This window comes from Heterodontus francisci, chromosome 16 (assembly GCF_036365525.1).
Source record: "Heterodontus francisci isolate sHetFra1 chromosome 16, sHetFra1.hap1, whole genome shotgun sequence".
NCBI lineage: Eukaryota > Metazoa > Chordata > Chondrichthyes > Heterodontiformes > Heterodontidae > Heterodontus > Heterodontus francisci.
Genome location: NC_090386.1, coordinates 40175593 through 40190287, shown reverse-complemented (window position 1 = coordinate 40190287; position 14695 = coordinate 40175593). Strand labels below are relative to the sequence as shown.

Genomic DNA, 14695 nt, shown 5'->3' with positions numbered 1-14695 from the left:
GTCTGGTGAACCTTCGTTCCTCTCCCTCTATGGCAATAATATTCTTCCTAAGGTAAGGAGACCAAAACTGCACACAGTACTCCAAGTGCAGTCTAACCAAAGTTCTACACAATTGAAGCAAGACTTTGCTACTCCCGTACTTAAATCCTCTTGTGATAAAGACCAACATACCATTAGTCTTCCTAATTGCTTGCTTCACCTGCCTGTTAGCTTTCAGTGACTTATTGACGAGGACACCCAGGTCCCTTTGTACATCTACACTTTCTAATCTCTTACCATTTCAGAAATACTCTGCACATTTATTCTTCCTACCAAAGTGGATAACCTCACATTTTTCCATATTATAATACTGATATACTATATACTATAGTACAGCCCATGTACTGACCCTTGCGGTACCCCACTAGTTACAGCCTGCCAATGTGAGAATGACCCGTTTATTCCTACTGTTTCTGCCTGTTAACCAATCCTTAATCCATGCCAGTATAATCCATCCCATTCACTAATCCATGTTGTCCATGCCTAATCACATCATTATATTATCCAAGTGTCCATTTATCACATCCTTCAGAATAGATTCTAACATTTTCCCTGCTACTGATGTAAGGCTAACAGGTCTGTAGTTCCCTGTTTTCTCTCTCCCTCCCTTCTTAAATAGTGGGGTGGCATTTGCTACCTTCCAATCTGCAGAAACCATTCTGGAATCTATAGAATTTTGGAAGATGATCACCAATGCATCCACTATCCCCATAGCTACCTCTTTCAACACTTTGGGTGTAGAATATCAGGTCCTGGGAATTTATCAACCTTCAGCCCCATTAATGTCTTCAATACAACCATCTTACTCATACTAAGTTCCTTCAATGCCTCATTCTTCCTAGTTTCTTGGATCTCTAATTCTGGGAGATTTCTTGCATCTTCCTCAGTAAAGACAGACACAAAGTAATCATTTAGCTTCTCTGCCATTTCTCTATTCCCCATTATAAATTCTCCTGACTCTTGTAATGAACCCACATTTGTTTTAGCCAAACATTTCCTTTTTATGGACCTATAGAAGATTTTACAGTCCCTTTTTTTTTGCTACTTTGCATTCATATTCTATTCTCCCTTTCTTTCTCAGTTTCTTGGTCCTCCTTTGCTGTATTCTAAGATCCTCCCAATCCTAGGTTAACTACTATTTCTGGCAACTTTTTGGCCTTTTCTTTTAATCTTATACAATCCTTAACTTCTTTTGTTAGCCACAGTTGGCTGACTTTTCTCTTTGGGTTTTTGTGCCTTGAAGGAATGTATAGTTGCTGTAAACTATGTAATAATTCTTTTAAGACTATTCATTGTGAATGTATTCTCATACCTTTTAATGTATTTTCCCAATTCACCTCAGTCAATTTGCCCCTCATACCTTTATAATTTCTTTTGTCGAAATTTAAAACCCTGGCTTCAGATTGAACTATATCACTTTCAAACATAATGTAAAATTCTATCAAATTATGGTCACTCATCCCTAAAGGTTCTGTTACAACAAGATTATTAATTAACCCTTTCTCATTACCTAATACTAGATCTAAAATAGCTTGTTCTCTTGTCGGTTTCACAACATACTGCTCCAGAAAACCACCCCTAACACACTCCAGACACTCATCCTCCACAGCATTAGTGCTCATTAGGTTTATCCAGTCTATGTGCAGATTGAAATCATCTATGATTACTGTATTACCCATGCGACATGCTTCTCTATTGTAATAAAAACAAGAAATGCTGGAACCACTCAGCAGGTCTGGCAGCATCTGTGGAAAGAGAAGCAGAGTTAACGTTTCGGGTCAGTGACCCTTCTTCGGAACTAGCAAATATTAGAAATGCCAAAGGTTATAAGCAAGTGAGGCAGAGGTGGGGCAAGAGATAACAAAGGAGAAGGTGTAGATTGGACAAGGCCACATAGCTGACCAAAAGGTCATGGAGCAGAGGCAAACAATATGTTAATGGTGCATTGAAAGACAAAGCATTAGTACAAATAGGGTATTAACGGACTGAAGGTTGAACAGCAGCAAGTCCAAACATGAAAAAACAGTGGGTAAGCAAACTGAACAAACTAAGATGAAATGAAATAAACATGAAAAAAAAGTTGTAAAAAATGTAAAAAATAAAAAAATAAAAAAATAACTAAATAAAAAAATAAAAGTAAAATGGGGGGCCTGTCATGCTCTGAAATGACTGAACTCAATGTTCAGTCCGGCAGGCTGTAATGTGCCTAATCGGTAAATGAGATGCTGTTCCTCGAGCTTGCGTTGATGTTCACTGGAACATTGCAGCAATCCCAGGACAGAGATGAGAGCAGGGGGGAATGTTGAAATGGCAAGCAACTGGAAGCTCAGGGTCCTGCTTGCGGACTGAGCGGAGGTGTTCTGGTTACCCAGTCTGCGTTTGCTCTCTCCAATGTAGAGGAGACCACATTGCGAGCAGCGAATACAGTATACTACATTGAAAGAAGTACAAGTAAATCGCTGCTTCACCTGAAAGGAGTGTTTGGGGCCTGGGATAGCGAGGAGAGAGGAGGTAAATGGGCAGGTCTTACACCTCCTGCGATTGCAGGGGAAGGTGCCGTGGGAAGAGGACGAGGTGGTGGGGGTAATGGAGGAGTGGACCAGGGTGTCGCAGAGGGAATGATCCCTTCGGAATGCTGACAGGGAAAGGGAGGGGAAGATGTGTTTGGTAGTGGCATCACACTGGAGGTGGCAGAAATGGCGGAGGATGATCCTTTGGATATGGAGGCTGATGGGGTGGAAAGTGAGGACAAGGGGAACCCTGTCACGGTTCTGGGAGGGAGGGGAAGGGGTGAGGGTAGAGGTGCGGGAAATGGGCTGGACACGGTCACACACACACACACACACACACCGGTCAATCAGAAAAAAAGAGATTTGCTTTTAGAGCTCTGTTATAAAAAAAGACAAAAAAATAAATACTTTGGTCAAATACTTGCTAATTCTTGCAAAAAAAAAGATATGGAAAGATGTCAGTTGTCCCTTTTTTGGTTTCGTGTCCTAAATACACGTAGACAGCTGCCACTGGGATCTTTCTCTGGAGCAATTTATTCAGACGGCAGGTTTTTCCAGTGTCTCAGGAGAAATGCGGCAACAGGGGTTTCAAGCAGGCCTTTCAGGAAGAATGTAGCACCAATTTCTCTATTTCTTACAGTTGCTTCTAAGAGCTTCTCAAAGAAATGGAAAAACTGGCAGGCTTTTCAAAGAGATAGAACAGGCTGAGTTGGGCTTTTTTTTTAAAACTCCCACTCAAAACATTGTTCATACCCCAAAAATGAAACTAAAACAATGTCTCAAGAGTCAAGCCTCCTGACCCCTATAAATCTTGACCTGTCACTTCTCTGTAAACATCTCCTCCAAGGCAAAACACCCCAGCTTTTATTTTTCTGAAGATAGGTGACTTCCAGTACATGTTGTTCACAAACAAGACCTCTCAGTCCTTTCAATAACCCCAGTGAAAAAAAAATCCATGGAATCCTTTTCAGTTTTCCCAAACAAAACACAAGTCCTCAAAATTTAACAAAAAATGGAAGTACTTTCGTAATATCCACACTACTACTACTGTTTGGTGGCCTATAAACATCAATGTTTGCTGCCCCTTGCTGTTTCTTAACTCCACACAAACATATTCCATATTTTGTTCTTCCAATCTGGGATCCTCTCTTACTACTGTATTGATCTCATCTCTTATTATCAGTGCAACACCACCTCCTTTTCCTTTTTGCCTGTCTTTCCTAAATGTCGAATATCCTTGAATATTCAGTTCCCAGTCTTGGTCACCCTATAGCCACATTTCTGTAATGGCAATTATGTCATACCCATTTACCTCTATTTGTGCCTTTAAATCATCTGCCTTATTGCGAATGCTGTGGGTATTCAGGTAGAGTGCCCTTAACTTTGTCTTTTTGACATTATTCTACAATCTAAGCCTAGTTGATACTCACCTTTATATTGGCTACCTTCTAATTTTGCTTGCTACTTTTCTACTTCCTGTTACCAGCTTTACTTCCTTCCAATTTGAGTTACCCCTCAAGTTCCCATCTTCCTGTCAAGCTAATTTAAACCCTCCCCAACAGCAGCAGCAAATCTCCCTGTGTGGATATTAGTCCCGGTCCTGTTAAGATGTAGCCCATCCATCTTGTACAGATCCCACCTGCCCCAGAACCTGTCTTTCCCATGTTATTTAGGGTCTGCTAATGTTCACACAAATTAATGAGCAATCTGTAATTTATTTTGCAGGAAATGTCATGTCCAATTCATATTAAAACAAATGAATCAGTAAATTCTTGCACTGCAGCATGTATAACACAGAACTAGTTCTTTCACCAAACACAATGATTAGTAGATATTGCTTAAGAAGACTAGTTTAACATGATTCTGATCTAGCATTTCTGGAGCTATGTCTTTTGACAAGATATGACAACTATTTACTATTAAGTTCTTCGGTCCCTCGAGCTCTCCCCTGAACCAATTATGCTTGTTGTAATTATTTTTCTATGGATATAATAAATAAAACTCTTGGAGCTGCCTTGCTTGGGAATCTGATTGAATTTAAAATTGCACACACTACTCTTTAAGGAAATAAATGTTTCTAAATTCCTTTCAAACTTTGTTTACAGATATTGTCACAGAAAAATTGATGGCTCCATTCTAATATAATATTTTTTTTATTCCTCAAGGCATTTGGAAGCAAATGATTTTAGACAGCAATCTCTATGAAATATCATTAGTTATAAACTTTATGGAGTTTGTTTTTGTGGTGTTGTGGAGATTTGCTCTCATAGCCCATTGAGTGCCAGCATGTAATTTAATGAAAGGAAAATTTGGTGTGTTCTATAAGGGGGCATGTGATGCTCCCTGCCAGATTTTACTCTGTGTTACATCCAAGCAATGCTTAATGCCAAGCAGTAAAGATGTAAATGTACTCCCAAGCCTTTTATCTTATTTTCCTTTATTCCTTTCCTCTTTCTTCTATATATCATACCAGGTATTCAAAGAAGTGGGTGGAATGGATTATTTTAGTTTATATTTCTTCATATTTACATTTTTCAGGAGCAGTATTCATTCATTTTATAACCTGGACCAAAGAATACAGCTGTTGAAAATTGTAGATACAAGCTTGCCACCAACAATGGAGAATAATCAGTTCAGTAAGGATAACTGCCAACTGTAAGGGACTTCACTGTACTGCACAAAATGGTGGCTTGCATCAAGCTGCCCTGAACCTAGCAGAGATATTCAAGACCTCAGTTATGAAACTACCTGTGTGGGTTGAGAGAACCAAATTTGGCATGCAGTTATACGCATTGATGCCATTGTTGCCAAATTTTACTACCAAATCAACCAAATTGGGCGGCACAGTGGTGCAGTGGTTAGCACCACAGCCTCACAGCCCCAGCGACCCGGGTTTGGTTCTGGGTACTGCCTGTGTGGAGTTTTCAAGTTCTCCCTGTGACCGCGTGGGTTTCTGCTGGGTGCTCTGGTTTCCTCCCACAGCCAAAGACTTGCAGATTGATAGGTAAATTGGCCATTGTAAATTGCCCCTAGTGTAGGTAGGTACTAGGAGAATTGTGGGGATGTGGTAGGGAATATGGGATTAATATAGGATTAGTATAAATGGGTGGTTGATGGGAAAATGGCGCACTGACACGGAACACAAAAGTCCGAGTGTATCAGGCCTGTGTCCTCAGTACCTTGCTCTACGGCAGCGAGGCCTGGACAACGTATGCCAGCCAAGAGCGACGTCTCAATTCATTCCATCTTCGCTGCCTTCGGAGAATACTTGGCATCAGGTGGCAGGACTATATCTCCAACACAGAAGTCCTTGAAGCGGCCAACATCCCCAGCTTATACACACTACTGAGTCAGCGGCGCTTGAGATGGCTTGGCCATGTGAGCCGCATGGAAGATGGCAGGATCCCCAAAGACACATTGTACAGCGAGCTCGCCACTGGTATCAGACCCACCGGCCGTCCATGTCTCCGTTATAAAGACGTCTGCAAACGCGACATGAAATCGTGTGACATTGATCACAAGTCGTGGGAGTCAGTTGCCAGCATTCGCCAGAGCTGGCGGGCAGCCATAAAGACAGGGCTAAATTGTGGCGAGTCGAAGAGACTTAGTAGTTGGCAGGAAAAAAGACAGAGGCGCAAGGGGAGAGCCAACTGTGCAACAGCCCCAACAAACAAATTTCTCTGCAGCACCTGTGGAAGAGCCTGTCACTCCAGAATTGGCCTTTATAGCCACTCCAGGCGCTGCTTCACAAACCACTGACCACCTCCAGGCGCGTATCCATTGTCTCTCGAGATAAGGAGGCCCAAAAGAAAAAAAAAAAAGAAGAAAAGTATAAATGGGTGGTTGATGGTCGGCACAGACTCGGTGGGCCGAAGGGCCTCTTTCAGAGCTGTATCTCTAAAAAAATAGTGTTTACATAGATCATGCAGAACACATAGTATAGGGACTTTAAATAGGCTATTTATTTTATCAGGCAATATGAATTATCCAATTATAATTAATTTCTGCTATGCATTTAGAACCTTAGCAAATTCTCACTTAATATTGGGAAATTATCTAATGGCAAAGGAAGTTTACAATGGTCAGTCCCTTTCCAGCCACAAGTCTCATGAAACAAAACAAACTTAGTTTTATTGAACAGCACAGAAGGAATTTCTAACCTCTATTAGTGTTTACATTTGTTTTCAATATCATAAGTGATGGTGATCTAGGGTAACAGTTTTAGCCCCTTGAAGCCCAAAGCAGTAAGGACCCTAAAAAACCTAACTATGCTGGAATCTCTCAATGTGAGCAATATTTGTGTGTTCCAATGCACACTAAAAAGTTTTCTCCTGCATCCAATGCAGCTTGACTAAAATCTGTATATCTATATTATCCATTGGACCAAGAATCTACAGACAACCCCTGATTTTAACCTAACCTGCCTGGTGGGTTGGGATGGGTCCAGATCAGTCACCATTTTTTTAACCTTGTCAATGGAGAGTAAAATTGGGTAGGGAATAAAACTCAAGTTGAACCCGAACCCACTCCATTCATGCTGGACGGGTTAAGTTAAAATCAGGGCTACAGTCTTGTAACACAACCCCCTTCCCTCCCCATAACAACATAGCGGATTAACCTTCAAACTGATGTTTGAGCAAGAAACACAATATATACAAAATTGGGCAATAAAGAACAGAAGTTAAATACAACATAATATTGCACAGTATTACATAATCGTTTGGCTATACATGGATTGTATAGGTAGGAGACAAAGCAGAATTCGGTAGCAAGTGCTGCTGCAGTTAAAACACTAATTACATGCATAATCTTGGCAGTTGTTACTGACAATCCTTCAACTGGCTACGCATTTTGTTTTGCCTTATCAGAAAATAAAATAGACAAGCAGGCTTTTGATAATAAGTGACAGGCACAACCACAAGAGGGATAAGAGAAGAATTAGTAATCCATCAATTTATTTTTGATATTTTTAAGGGATACTGGATCGCGAGTTTGACATTAAAGTTAATGTGCAACCACATGCAAAGAGTTATTTCATATTTGACCATATGTATCTACCAACCCTTCACGTGCAGACAAGCTCTGCACTCTGTATATTGGTTTTATTTATTATCGTTATCATTAAGATAACCAACAGACTCAATTGTTTCTCGACTTTCTTCAATCATTTTAGCATTTTCAGTTACCAGCTTCTCCAAATCAGTCGGCAGGTAAGCTATTTCCAGGCCCCAGATATTCTGTGCAAGTCTGGCATGAAGAGAAGCTCAAGAGTGGTCTGAGCTGGCATTCTCTCCATCTATTCGCATAGGGATGTGCACTTGCCCATCAAACAGTTTGTGAATTCAGCCTATAGGCAATCGGGCACATGAACCCAAGTCTGCCCATTTGAAAGAATGGCATTAGTACACCCAGCAGACCATTCGATTATTATAAAGCATTAGAGGCAGTCTCATCTATAGGCTCTATTTGGGTTTCAATAATTAATATAATAATAATAATGTCCTTGAGGGAAGGAAATCTGCTGTCCTTACCTGGTCATAACAGTGTGGTTGACTCTTACATGCCCTCTGAAATGGCCTAGCAAGCCACTCAGTTGTATCTAACCTCTACAAAGTCAATAAAAAGTAATGAAACCAGAGGGATCACCCAGCATCGATCTAGGCACCGGAAACAACTACAGAAACCCAGCCCTGTCAACCCTGCAAAGTCCTCATTATTAACATCTGGGGCTTGTGCCAAAGTTGGGAGAGCTGTCCCACAGACTAGTCAAGCAACAGCCTGACACAGTCATACCCACGGAATCATACCTTACAGACAATGTCCCAGACACTGCCATCACTATCCCTGGGTATGTCCTGTCCCACCGGCAGGACAGACCCACCAGAGATGGCAGCACAGTGGCATACAGTCAGGAGGGAGTGGCCCTGTGAGTCCTCAACATCAACTCAGGACCCCATAAAGTCTCATGGCATCAGGTCAAACATGGGCAAGGAACCCTCCTGCTGATTACCACCTACCGCCCTGACTGAGCTGATGAGTCAGTACTCCTCCATGTTAAACACTGCTTGGAGAAAGCACTGAGGGTGGCAAGGGCGCAGAATGTACTCTGGGTGGGGGACCTCAATGTCCATCAGCAAGAGTGGCTCGGTAGCTCCACTACTGACCGAGCTGGCCGAGTCCTGAAGGTCATAGCTGCTAGACTGGGTCTGCGGAAGGTGGTGAGGGAACCAACAAGAGGGAAAAACATACTTGACCTCGTCCTCACCAATCTGCCTGCCGCAAATGCAACTGTCCATGACAACATTGGTAGGAGTGACCACCGCACAATCCTTGTGGAGACGGCGTCCCACCTCCACATTGAGGTTACCATCCATTGTGTTGTGTGGCATTATCACTGTGCTAAATGGGATAGATTTCGAACAGATCCAGCAATACAAAACTGGGAATCCATGAGGCGCTGTGGGCCATCAGCAGCAGCAGAATTGTACTCAACAACAATCTATGACTTCATGGCCCGGCATATCCCCCACTCTACCATTACCATCAAGCCAGGAGACCAACCTTGGTTTAATGAAGAGTGCAGGAGGGCATGCCAGGAGCAGCACCAGGCATACCTCAAAATGAGGTGTCAACCTGGTGAAGCTACAAGACAGGACTACTTGCATGCAAAACTGCGTAAGCAGCATGCGATAGACAGAGCTAAGCAATCTCATAACCAACAGATCAGATCTAAGCTCTGCAGTCCTGCCACATCCAACAGTGAATGGTGGTGGACAATTAAACAACTAACTGGAGGAGGTGGCTTCACAAGCATCCCCATCCTCAATGATGGAGGAGCCTGGCACATCAGTGCGAACGATAAGGCAGAAGCATTTGCAACAATCTTCAGCCAGAAGTGCCGAGTTGATGATCCATCTCGGCCTCCTCCTGAAGTCCCCAGCATCACAGATACCAGACTTCTGCCACTTTGATTCACTCCACGTGATATCAAGAAACGACTGAAGGCACTGGATACTGCAAAGGCTCTGGGCCCTGACAATATTCTGGCAATAGTACTGAAGACCTGTGCTCCAGATTTTGCCGCGCCCCACAGCAACAACACTGGCATCTATCTGCAATGTGGAAAATTGCCCAGGTATGTCCTGTACACAAAAAGCAGGACAAGTCCAACCCGACCAATTACCGCCCCATCCGTCTACTCTCAATCATCAGTAAAGTGATGGAAGGTGTCATCGACAGTGCCATCAAGCAGTACTTGCTTAGCAATAACCTGCTCAGTGACGCTCAGTTTGGGTTCCGCCAGGGCCACTTAGCTCCTGACCTCATTATAGCCTTGGTTCAAACATAGACAGAAGAGCTGACCTCAAGAGGTGAGGTGAGAGTGACTGCCCTTGACATCAAGGCAGCATTTGACCGAGTATGGCATCAAGGAGCCCTAGCAAAACTGAAGTCAATGGGAATAAGGGGGAAAATCCTCCGCTGGTTGGAGTCATAAATGCAAAAGAAGATGGTTGTGGTTCAAAAAGTCATAGAGTGATACAGCACCGAAACAGGCCATTCGGCCCACCGAATCCATGCCGACCATCAATCACCCATTTATACTAATCCTACATTAATCCCATTTTCCCTCTCACATCCCCACCTTCCCTCAATTCTCCTACCACCCACCTACACTAGGGGCAATTTTTACAATGGCCAATTTACCTATCAACCCGCAAGTCTTTGGTTATTGGAGGTCAATCATCTGAGCTCCAGGACATCACTGCAGGAGTTCCTCAGGGTAGTGTCCTAGGCCCAACCATCTTCAGCTGCTTCATCAATGACCTTCCTTCAATCTTAAGGTCAGAAGTGGGGATGTTTGCTGATGATTGCACCATATTCAGCACCATTTGCAACTCCTCAGATACTGAAGCAGTCCGTGTAGAAATGCAGCAAGACCTGGACAATATCCAGGCTTGGACTGATAAGTGGCAAGTAACATGCGTTCCACACAAGTGCCAGGCAATGACCATCTCCAACAAGAGAGAATCTAACCATCTCCCCTTGACATTCAATGGCATTACCATTGCTGAATCCCCCGCTATCAACATCCTAGGGGTTACCATTGACCAGAAACTGAACTGGAGTAGCCAAAAATACCATGGCTACAAGAGCAGTTCAGAGGCTAGGAATCCTGAGGCGAGTAACTCATCTCCTGACACCCCAAAGCCTGTCCACCATCTACAAGGCACAAGTCAGGAGTGTGATGGAATACTCTCCACTTGCCTGGATGGGTGCAGCTCCAACAACACTCAAGAAGCTCGACACCACCCAGGACAAAGCAGCCCCCTTGATTGACACCCCATCCACAAACATTCACTCCCTCCATCACCAACGCCCAGTGGCAGCAGTGTGTACCGTCTACAGGATGCACTGCAGCAATGCACCATGGCTCCTTAGACAGCACCTTCCAAACCCACTTCCTCTACCAACTGAAAGGACAAGGGCAGCAAATGCAGAGGAACACCACCACCTGCAAGTTCCCCTCCAAGTCACACACCATCCTGACTTGGAACTATATCGCCGTTCCTTCACTGTCGCTGGGTCAAAATCCTGGAACTCCCTTCCTTACAACGCTGTGGGTGTACCTACCTCACATGGACTGCAGCAGTTCAAGAAGGCAGCTCACCACCACCTTCTCAAGGGCAATTAGGGATGGGCAATAAATGCTGGCCTGGCCAGCGACGCCCACATCACATAAATGAGTAAAAAAAAATACGTTTACTAAGCCACTTATACCATCAGCCCTTGCATATAAATTATGTGCAGCTGACTCCTTCTTATAGGTGAAACATTCTGAGCAGATCCACGAATCATCCCACTGCATGTCATAACCAACTTTGGCAAATGTTGGTCTCTATTCCAAATTAATCTGGAATCTTATTCCCTTTGAAATAATAGGCTCACCCTGAATCCTATCACTTCACAATTGTCTTTTACATAAATGCCATTATAATAATGAACTTCTGAATATTTTACCAAGTTAGGATAACTGGGACAACAGTCAAGCCCATCCAATGGTCATTTGTTGCTATGATAACTGCGGACATATATATAGAACTGTTAGTTTCCTTCCTTCAACAATAATTAAATTACTAAGAGGAGCAGAAGGCATTATGATCAGTGCTTACCATAGCTGTCACAACCCTGCTGATATAAACAGGATCATGCCTTTGAGAACAGTCCTCATCCTGATTTTGCAAGAAGTTCAAGCTGTTATCTAACAGTTTCAGGCAAATGTCCAAAATCCCATCTTCAAACTGAAAGCAAGAAGCAATAATAAAATGTATAGCATCCACCTATTTTAAACTGTGAAGTTTGCTTATTTTCCATAATCAGTAACTGACAGACACACACAGTTTGAACTTAGATTCCAATGCACATAATCTCAGTCTAGCAATTCGATGAGCAGAAAGCACCTGTTTTTCGGGTTTTTCTTTCTTGAGCCTTTGTTCCAGTTATCTTTATTTTTGCTGTTGTCTCAAGCTTCTTTATTGGCGCCAGAGGATTTGCCAATGGGGACATTTGAAGATGACATTTTTGGAGGAACAGTAGGATCTACAGAGGGATGCCACGTGAGTCAGATTGCCCAAGAGGTGCTGCATGTCCTCCTGCCTGCACGCACAACCATGTAGTTGCAAGGGAGAGGTAACGCACCTCGTTTTGGTAAACATTGTGCTGGTCTTCTCTTCTCACGGGAGACCGTTGAGATCTGAATGTTTGATTAACCAGAAGCAACTTAATCACAGCATGTTCCCTGCATTGCAACAGTGACTACACTTCATTGGTTGTGAAGTGCTTCTGTCCATCCTGAGGTTGTGAGCAATGCTATATAAATTTCCTTCTTTTGCTATATTTTACATGATACTGCAAGAAAAAAGACTTGGCAGGGTGATCAGGAACCAACGAAGTCTGTTTATTTGCAAGATACCACTGAACTACCTCTGCAGACCCTATAATGTAGTGGTAATGTCACCGGACTAGCAATCCAGAGGCCCAAGTTAATGCCCCAGGGACATGGGTTCAAATGCCACCATGGCAGATGGTGGAATTTAAATTCAACGAATTAATAAAAATATAGAATTGAAAGCTAGTCTCAGTAATGGTGCCAGGAAATTATCATCGATTGTCGTAAAAACGCATCTGGTTCACTAATGTCCTTTCGGGAAGGAAATCTGCCGCCCTTCCCTGGTCTGGCCTACATGTGACTCCAGACCCACAGCAATGTGGCTGACTCTTAACTGTTCTCTGAAATCGCCTAGCAAGCTACTCAGTTGTATTAAACTGCCACAGAGAAGTCAATGGACTTCAGCAATTCAAGAAAGTGGCTCACCACAACCATCTCAAGGGAAATTAGGGATGAGCAGAAAATGCTGGCCTTGACAGTGGTGCCCACATCCTATGAAAGAATAAAAAAAAAACTACGTCGAAATAACCAGAGGAACCTTCCTTCTCAGGGTCCTTGCGGCAGATAGGCAGAGGCCAAACAGTGCCAGCTGCTGCAAGGATACTTGCACAGAGTTTGCACGTACCCAGGGATGGCAACAGTCAGCTGTGGTCTGAATCTTGGTTGTGCCCTTTTCTAGTATGCTGCAGCACTGATCTATGGGAATGTTGCTGTAGAGTGGCACTGAGGACAACCCTCTTCACAAGCATTGCATGCTGCACTTCATTCACTTCAGCAACCATGAGAGAGGGAAGTCAGACACTGGGCTCTATCACTTGCCTGCAGCCTGCAACAACAGTTAATTGAGGTTTGGATGCCTTTCAGTGACCTCCTAGAAGATTTCTGAATTTGCGTTCCCCTCTTTATGCTCCTCTTTATTTATTACCCAGCCATTTAAATTTCACTTGCACAACATTTTCTTCTCTGACAATGATATCATCCCCAGAGCCATTTGAATTTTTTCCTGTAATTATGAATAATTATACAAACGAGCTTAGACTGGGAAAATCAAGTGCAATTTGCACTTGAGACTCTGGCAGATCTTAAAGCAGTGCAAAGCAAATGAGAACCAATTTGCATCTGCAGATGAAAATCAGCCCCTTGACCTTTTTTGTTTAGTTTATGCAAATTGCTATCCAAACACAACATTTCTTAAGAATATAGAATCAGGAGTAGGCCATTTAGCCTCTTGAAACTGTTCTAACATTCAACTAGATGCTGGCTGTTTTATGCTTCAATTCCATTTACCTGCCTTTGCTCTGTATCTTTTAATACCCTTACCCAATAAAAATCTCTGTTCTTAGCAACTTTTTACCCTACAGTTAAAGCTGGCAATGCAGGACTCCATCAAGATTTAAAAGAGTAGCGGAATAGCCTAAGTAAAGTAATGGTCAGGTGCATATGGTTCATGACGTACCACCATTCACATATAACACAGAATAAGCAAAGTATCATAAAATCATAGAATCTTACAGAGCAGAAGGGGGCCTTTCAACTATCCAATTAGTTGCACTTTTCTGCTTTTTCCCCACACCTGAATTTTCTCCCCTTCAAGTATTTATCCAATTCTCTTTTGCAAGTTATTGAATCTGCTTCCACCATTCTTTTGGGGAGTGCATTCCAGATCATAACAACTTGCTGTGTAAAAAAAGTTCTCCTCATCTGACTTCTGGCTCTCTTGCCAATTACATTAAATCTGAGTCCTCTGCTTACTGATCCTTCTGTCACTAGCAACCGTTTCTCCTTATTTACTCTATCAAAGCCCTTCATCATTTTAAACACCTCTATCAAATCTCCTCTTAACCTTCTCAATAGTACTTTGCTCTGAATGTATAACAAGGGTAATAAAGGTATAATGGAGTCCATAACAAAAGCACAATTGATAAGTTATTGCATTTTGTCTGCATGTGTGTTTGTATATGTGCATCCACACCTTGTGCCTCCCAATTTTTTTCACTGAAGCTGACAAAAATATGTTTAAGTTCTTCAGTACCTGCCCAAAATTCCAAGCAATTTGTGAAATGAATTTCTTCGTACCCCGATAGATCAAGCCCTGATCATTCAGTACATATTCCCTGCGTTGATTCTCATCATCGAGGAAGACAGCATCAGCTGAAATTAAGAAAGTCTCAAGAAGGTTAGCCATCCTTCAAACATCTGC

At 42.7% G+C, this 14695-nt stretch overlaps 1 protein-coding gene across 1 annotated transcript in view; it reads right to left on the bottom strand.

The window, feature by feature from the left end:
• The window catches only part of LOC137378063 (protein-glutamine gamma-glutamyltransferase 2-like), a 101022-nt gene that overhangs the window by 64988 nt on the left and 21339 nt on the right, over nt 1–14695 (bottom strand). The window contains exons 4-5 of the mRNA XM_068048126.1: nt 14528–14646; nt 11720–11848 (exon numbers count right to left, since the gene is read on the bottom strand). Of these exons, the coding sequence (XP_067904227.1) occupies nt 11720–11848; nt 14528–14646 (248 nt within the window). The remainder of the gene's footprint in view (nt 1–11719; nt 11849–14527; nt 14647–14695) is intronic.